The following is a 7,983-nucleotide window of genomic DNA, read 5'->3' as shown; positions in this document are numbered from 1 at the left end:
TTGGTGAGGATGTGGAACTCTCATGCCTTGCTGGTGGGAATGTGAAATGTCACAACTGCTTTAGAACAGTCTGGTAGTTTCATATAAAGGTAGACGTACACTTTATGACCCTGCAGTTCCACTCCCAGGTATTTACTCAAGAGAAGTGAAAACAAAAGTACACACACACACACACACACACACACACAATTTTATACAAAAGGACTATTATTTTAATAGCCTAAGTCTGGAAGCAACCCTAACTATCCAGAGTGAGGCAATATACACACTGAGGTATATTTCCACAGTGGGAAACTGCCCAGGGATGAATCTCAAAAACATACTGAGCCAAAAAAGCCAGACACGGGAGGCTGTATGTTGTATGTTTTCATTTCTGTGAGGTTCTAGAAGAGGCATCTGTGGTGACAGAAAGCAGAGCCAGGGGCCTCTGGGGCAGGAAGTGGAGAGGAGACTGCTTGCAGGGGAGCAGAGGGAACTTCCGGGGATGGCACTAGTTTTCTTCACCATTGATTGTGGCGGTGGTCACACCTTCGTGTGTGTGTTTGACAAAACTCATCAGAGTGTGCACCTTAAAATGCCTGGATCTTACTGTGTGTCAGTTATACTTCAGTAAAGGTGAACAAAATGAAAAGCAGCCTGGGGGTGCCTGGGTGGCTCAGTCAGTTGAGCATCTGACTTCGGGTCAGGTCATGATCTCACAGTTCATGAGTTTGAGCCCCGTGTCGGGCTCTGTGCTGACCGCTCGGAACCTGGAGCCTGCTTCGGATTCTGTGTCTCCCTCTCTCTGCTCCTCCCCCGCTCACTCTCTCTCTCTCTCTCTCTCTCTCTCTCTCTCAAAAATAAATACATTAAAAAAAAAAACAAAAAAAAACCCAGCCTGGGTTGAAGGTGGGCTTGGGGAGATGTATCCGGATGGAGAGAACACGGCAGAGCTGCTCCAGTGTGCTGAGCATAGGGCCTTGGGGAGGCAAATGAGTTTTGAAGGAAACGTTTGTGTTTTACAATATAAGAAAGATTTTCAAGTCTGTTTGGAGATTATCACCGAGTTTAAATATATGAAGGTTCTAATTTTAAAACCCGATTTTTAAGGGAGATAGGACACTGATAATATAATTTGGGAATGGGGGGAAGAAAGCAGCTCTGGAGTCATGGCCTACTTCTTGTCTCCTCTGTCCGCATAACCCCCAGTACATAGATTCCACGGACTTGGAGCCCAGCACCCTGCAGGAGGAGCCCGTACGCTACCACGAAGCCTGGCAGAAGCTCTGTAGCGCCCAGTGAGTAGTGCCCTCTGCCCGGCTTCCAGGGGCTCGGGGGTGGGCTCAGGGAGCAGAGTGCCGGGCTCTTGTGCACCAGTAGTAGGTAATCTACTTTTTGAATGGCTTTTGATTACCGAAAGGGCCGCAGTCTGGATGATTTAAGCCTTACAGAAATACAGCTTATCAGCACAGTTGAATATGAAGAAAACATGACATTTGTCGTATGTATCTACTCATGAGGCTTAAAGATTTTCACCAGGGCGGGGAGGGGGGCGCCTGGGTGGCTCAGTCGGTTGAGCGTCCGACTTCAGCTTGGGTCATGATCTGGTGGTTCGTGAGTTCGAGCCCCGCGTCGGGCTCTGTGCTGACGGCTCGGAGCCTGGAGCCTGCTTCGGATTCTGGGTCTCCCTCTCTCTGCCCCTTCCCTGCTCACGCGCGCGCTCTCTCTCTCGCTCTCTCTCTCTCTCTCTCTCTCTCTTGAAAATAAATAAAGATTAAAAAAAAATTTTTAAAGATTTTCATCTGGAACATTTGATGAGGACCCTTCAGTGGAGTCTCATAGTTTGTTTTTGGCAGCCATTACTTATAATGCTAGAAAATCACAAAATTCTAGATCACTGGAACAATTGGATGTTATGGGCCCCTATAGCTATGAACGAAACCCCAAGCTCAACAGGCCATCTGAGAGGACAAGGAAGGCTCCTTTCCCGTTCAGGGGAGCACTTTAAGCCAAGAAGTAAAAAGTTGCATTTATAGCAATATAACCTATACTAAATATTAGGAAAGAATCTGTGCCACCTCTTACCTGTAAGCGTTTTGTAGCATTACTCAAAACCATTTTGTGTGCATCTTTTTTTTTTTTTTTTAATGTTTATTTGCTTTTGAGAGAGAGAGAGTGCACGTCGGGGAGGGACAGAGAGAGAGGGAGACACAGAGTCCAAAATGGGCTCTAGGCTCTGAGCTGTCAGCACAGACCCCGACGCAGGGCTTGAACTCATGAACCGTGAGATCATGACCTGAGCCCAAGTGGGACGCTTAACTGACTGAGCCACCCGGGCGCCCCTTCATGTGCATCTTCTAAGTTCATAGTATTTGGTGTTTATATACAGCTCACTGGCAGTCTTGCAATCACGATATAGTCCCAGTGGCAAAACACGCGGAGTGACTTCGTGGCATCCGTGTCTTGGGAATGGCTCCTTGGGTGCTTACTGCGAGTTGGGCTGGTGGGCAGGGTCCATTGCCTTGTGGTGTGCTCTCTTGTACAGTGGAGTGCTGGTTCCAGGGGGATTTGGTGTTCGGGGGACGGAAGGAAAGATCCAAGCCATCGCCTGGGCTCGGAAACAGAAGAAGCCTTTTTTGGGTAAGGAGTAGGAGAGGTCAGGAGAAGGTGCCACATGGGAGCCTGTAAATAAAACAGGGAGGTCACTGGAAGCAAGCTTAGGCGCCCTCATTCTAGATGTCAGCTCAAGTAGAAGCCAGTTTGGTTCTGTTTGGGAGAAATTCAGACTCCCTTAAGCGTGAAAAGTTTTAAGAGTTCGTACGTTTGTCCACGTGTCCGTGTCGTGGAATTTGGAGAGAATGAAATGGCAATCAGGAAATTCTGGCTGTTCGCTGAGCCCGGCTGTTGGGCAGGACATGTGAAGCTGGGTTTTATATCCTCACTTGGAATTTGGGCCAAGTGGTTTTGGATGCTTCCTGGTGCTGCAAATTGTAGTAATTTTCAACTTGATCCCTTGTAAATGGGAACCTAATGAGAGGATACGAAAACTTGAAGTTTTAAATAGGAGTAGAGTGTTGCTTATTTCTAGAACCAAATAGCTTCTAAAACTTGGCATCTTCATATGCACTTACATCCAGCGTTCGAAAGCTGATACAGATGACACAGCAGGGGGTGCATGTTTACAGCAGGAAAACATGAGAGTTTGTGATTGTCCTTTTGCGAGCAGACAGGACACAAAGTCCAGGACAGGCTGGTGGGAAACGTAGGAGCTGCCTTTTTAATGGAGCTTCATTTGTTTTTCCCCTCCACCTGCAAGGTGTGTGCCTAGGAATGCAGCTGGCAGTGGTTGAATTTTCCAGAAATGTGCTGGGATGGCAAGGTGAGTGTTCGTTAAACTTGTTACATTCTTGCCAAAGTGTTTTCCTGAAGCGCGTGAAGCCTGCTCCCTCCTGCGTGATGGTAGAGGAGGGCAGGCCTGGTCTCTCCGTACCTGGCGGGGAACAGCAAAGGGGAACCCTGTGTGCACTGAGGGCGCGCGTGGCTCTGCCAGCCCGACCACAGGAAGGAGGGGTCACAGCTGAGCAAGCAGCCTGGGCTCTCTGCCCCTGCACTTCCTGCTCTGCAGATTCCCGCATGCCCACCCCCGTGGCCACCATCCCTGGGCTTCTGCCGAGCAAGAAGCCGACAGCTCTGGCCTGTGTGAGGCTGTGCGGTTATCATGAGCTTGGGCCCTGGAGCTGGTCAGACCTGAGCTCAAATTCTGAGTCACTTATTGTGGGTGATTTTAGATAAATTACTTAGCCCTTTTGGCTTCTGTTCCTTCTATAAAATGGGGTGATAATGGTACCTATTTCTCATGGTTGTAAGAATTAAATGGAATAGTGCATGTAAATAGTCCCAGCATAGTGTCTGGCAAATAGGAAATACTCTGTAATATTGGCCCTGTGCCTGGCTAACTGTCCAGGCCACCCGAAAACTCCGTGGCTTCCAACGTTTTATCGTGTCTCCGTATGCTGTGGGTTGAGTGGACTCGGCTGGCTGGTTTTCTGCGCCCTGTATCTTGAGATCCTGCCCCCCATCCAGCTCTGCCCAGCAGGGATATCCAATTGGTTCTCTCCACGTGGCAAGGCTCCTCATTCACAGCCTGGCGACCTACCAGCTTCCAAAATGACCGGCCCAGTGTGTAGGCACTCAACTAGCTTGCTAATGTCCCAAGGCCAAGAGCAGTCGGTGGGGGACGGAACCACACAGCCCGAGGACTGGGGCAATGGAAGAGGCTAGTCTCTGTAGCCCAGCTGACAGACATGAGGTTTTCAGAAAGACCTTACAAGTTGTAAGAAAAACAAAGCAAGCGTCCTGAGGCGTGTAAAAGCGGCCTGGCTCCACAAAGGATGAGCGGCTCTCCTGTGGCCAGCTGACTGTTAGGACTGGGTTCATTGCACATGTTTTCTGAGAGTCACCCTGAGGGCATGGTGGCTGCTTTATAGGCAGCATGCCCTGTAGTTCTGACTCCTGAGCCTCTGGCAGGCACCATCTTAGCACCCACCACCCTAGAGCTGGCCCTCTGGGCACCCTGGACCCTTGCCCAGTTACGGTCTGTCGCCCACTCAGGTCCCCAGGTGGGTGAGTGACTTGGTGACAGGCTTAGCTTTGCTTGGGACCTGGCCGTGGTTAGAACAGTACCTAGCCTGTCACACAAAAGGAGCCGTGCTGTACCAGGAACTTGATTCTTCTAGTCTTTGTGGTTTTGCTTATGGTTAGACAATAAATTCAGTAAAGGAGAGGAAGGCTTATTTGGGTGTTGAAATCAGTTCTGATGTAGCTGCTGAGGGAAGCAATGGGGCAGTGCCATGTAGGATGCACAGGAGGACAGGAATGTATTCCAGCCCGGAGAGATGCAGCCTGAGAGGAGAAAATGGACAGAACAGTGTAAGAACTGTCATAAGGATGCGTTATCTAAATAAAGGTTATGAGGTTGTGCCATTGGTTTTGATTTCCCCATTTTGTACAGCTTGACTTCCCAGAGAGTTAACAGGTGTGATGGAAAAACTCACCTGTGTTTGTGCATTGAGTCCTTCACGTCTTAACGTTATCCTTAGTTTTGTTCTAATCACCGAAGGATCGCTTTACATCGAGGAGGGAAATTGTGAGTTAGGGCTTAGGAATGACACTTTTCAATAATCAGGTTTGTTTGTAACTCTTTTCGTAACATAAGTGTTTTGATTTTTCAGATGCCAATTCTACAGAGTTTGACCCTAAGACCAATCATCCTGTGGTGAGTCCAGGGTTTGAACGTTACCAGGGCTTAGAAGGGTGTGGAGGGGGCGGGCACCGGAAAGAGACCCGTGGATCCACCCAGAGAACCCTCAGACCGGATAGAAAGAACTTTTTTATTTTTCATTGTGCAGTTTCTCACTTCTCTTCCTAGTTCGCAACAGAAAGTTTTTAAGACGGGTATCACCCCAGCCAACCAGGGTGGTTCCTGATTAAAATCACTCTTCATCCCCACTCCCCTTAGCCCCTAACTCCCCTTAGCACTCTAACGATCGTTTTGTACTGACACGAAACACCCACATGGGCACTTACTATGCGCCAGGCACTGTTCTCACCACTTAACGTGTTTTCATTCATTCCATTCCCGACAACCCTGGGAGATGGGCATGTTATTCAGGAACCATGGAATATGGTTCTGATGTGTTTAACGGTAACCAAAGCTTTTGGAGGCCCCCGTACCTTGTGTGATGTCTCCTGTCAGAGGCATATGGCTCCTGGGGAGGAATAGCGCCTTTACCCATCTTTGAATCTCCTATCCCGGGGGTGACAGGCGGGCTCGTGGTACCAGAGACACTGTGATAAACAAAGTGGACCAAGCTCTTGATCTCAGGGCATTTAAACAGCATCGGGATATGCTTGTTGACCTGCAGTTGAACTTTGCTAATACTAAGAGCTCAGGAGGAGAAGAATGAAGGGTTTGAAGTGTGCAGCCTCGGGGTGGTGGGAAAGCAGGGCCCAGATAGGGGCCTGGAGGCCTTAGAAAGTGCTCAGAGGAGCCCGGGACCGAGCGGTGGGCTGGGCTCCCGTGGCAGGGGGGCCTCGGCCTCTCCGCCCCACACACGTCCGCCAGGCTCCCGCCTAGACCCAGCAAACCCTGGAGAAGCATCCCTGTTCTCTGAGTGGCTCATGAGTCCGGTGGAGGGGACACGTGCTGTGACATCAACATATCCTGTCTTGCATCCGTGCCGCTACGTTAGTCTCCAGAGCGTGTTGTGGCCCAGCAGCCCTCATGGTCCGAAGTGCTGGGGGCAGGAAGGGCCACGGGCAGGAGCAGCTGTGTTCGGTCCTATAGCTCAGGAGGACAGGCTAAAGGATTAAGTCGCTACCCAACACAGGTTCACAGAACGATTATGGGGAGGCATTTCCCCAGTGACACACATCTCTTGTAAGGAAGGGCTGGGGAATCAGAGCCTCCTGCCAGGCTCTTGTCACTCAGTGTAGGCAGTCTGCTAACGGAGGCAGAGTTTGGTAGCGTGTGTTTGTTTTTTGAACACCTCCAGGTCATAGACATGCCAGAACACAATCCTGGGCAGATGGGCGGAACCATGAGGCTGGGCAAGAGGAGAACCCTGTTCCAGACCAAGAACTCGGTCATGAGTAAGAGCGGCCTCTCACCGGCCCCGCCTTCAGCTCTGCGTGCCCAGGACGCACGTCTTGGGCTGCTGCTGGGGCTCCGAAGAGCCAGGCTGACTTTTTGGTTTTGTTCTTGCTTTTGAGGTCTTTTTTTCCCCCTTCCTAGTCACATTTTTCTAGGATGTGCTGTAATAACCAGAGAAGCAGTGTGGCTCTTAGAAAGCTTGCAGGCAGTGCGGTCAGGGCCCTGGGGGCCTTGGGTGTGGGCGGCTGACCAGAAGGAGGCAGGTGAAATCTCCCCACACAGTCTGTCCTGTACCTCGTCTGTTCGGTTGAACCGAATTAAACTGCCAATGTCGGCGATTTCTGTCCCCCAGAAAGGCAGTTTCGTATGGTCCAACCTAACAAGGTTTTAGTCGAAAAGTACTAATACGCGCTAAAGATTTAGAGAAAATTGGGGCGGGGGGGTGGAACATGTAGGAGAATTACTCCATTCAATCTCATTTTCTTGCCCACTGGGAAAATTCTGTCTTTACCAGCTGGGGCCCCATGTGTCTGTCAGTTTGAGTCACTTGAGTAGGTGGCCTTGGGGTCCTTCCAGCTCTGTGTTCTGTGGACTTGGGGGCCTCACCCCGCAGCCCTGGTGCCAAGGCTCTTTGCACCTGTGACTTAACCGCATGGCGCTGCCCCGAGGACCATCCCTGTAGCTCTGGAAGTGTCTTTCTAGGCTTCCACTGTTTGATATGTCCTGGTGTGTTTTCCAAGGCAGTTTCCAGCAGGAAAGTGCTCTTGTGCCTCAGTAATCGAGGTTGGAGGGTGGTGATGGAAACCGCTGTTCTGGTTTTTCTTGGTGTGGTCAAAACAGTCCAAGCCCAAGAATTCATGCAAATGGTGCTGCTATAGGCAGGAGGCTGTGGTTGCCTGGAGAATCCTAGAAATGACCTTCAAAAGGCCTGGCTGTGTAGGCGATTCAAAAGTAAACTGGGAAGCAAGAGGCGGTAGTGAATAGATTGTTCTGGGAAATCAGGACTCTTTACGGGAGCATGCTTGCTTTTGCCAGGGAAACTCTACGGAGACCCGGATTACTTGGAAGAGAGGCACCGCCACAGATTTGAGGTAAGGGGTGGAGCTTCGTGGCTTTTAAAGAGGTAAGGGGTGGAGCTTTGTGGCTTTTAAACCTTCCTCCTTCCGGTTACTCTAGAGAAGTAGGCTGAGAGGTCAGTCAGCTTACTCTTCATGTTTCCATAGGTGAATCCAGTCCTGAAAAAGTGTTTGGAGGAGCAGGGCTTGAAGTTTGTTGGCCAGGATGTTGGGGGAGAGCGGATGGAGATCGTGGAGCTGGAGGGTGAGCGCGGGGTGGCTGTGCGCGGGCGGGGG

The 7,983-nt window shown here is 50.4% G+C and overlaps 1 protein-coding gene across 3 annotated transcripts in view; it reads left to right on the top strand.

Moving 5' to 3' along the window:
- The window catches only part of CTPS1 (CTP synthase 1), a 30,771-nt gene that overhangs the window by 19,438 nt on the left and 3,350 nt on the right, over positions 1-7,983 (top strand). For all 3 annotated transcript variants that reach the window (XM_060625214.3, XM_060625213.3, XM_060625215.3), the window contains 7 exons: positions 1,189-1,277; positions 2,525-2,619; positions 3,296-3,358; positions 5,211-5,254; positions 6,534-6,630; positions 7,667-7,722; positions 7,855-7,951. In XM_060625214.3, coding sequence (XP_060481197.1) covers positions 1,189-1,277; positions 2,525-2,619; positions 3,296-3,358; positions 5,211-5,254; positions 6,534-6,630; positions 7,667-7,722; positions 7,855-7,951 — 541 coding nt within the window. The remainder of the gene's footprint in view (positions 1-1,188; positions 1,278-2,524; positions 2,620-3,295; positions 3,359-5,210; positions 5,255-6,533; positions 6,631-7,666; positions 7,723-7,854; positions 7,952-7,983) is intronic.

This window comes from Panthera onca, chromosome C1, assembly GCF_046562875.1.
Source record: "Panthera onca isolate mPanOnc1 chromosome C1, mPanOnc1 haplotype 2, whole genome shotgun sequence".
In the NCBI taxonomy this organism is placed as follows: domain Eukaryota; kingdom Metazoa; phylum Chordata; class Mammalia; order Carnivora; family Felidae; genus Panthera; species Panthera onca.
The sequence above is the reverse complement of the archived record's forward strand: the minus strand, read 5'-3'. Positions and strand labels throughout refer to the sequence as shown.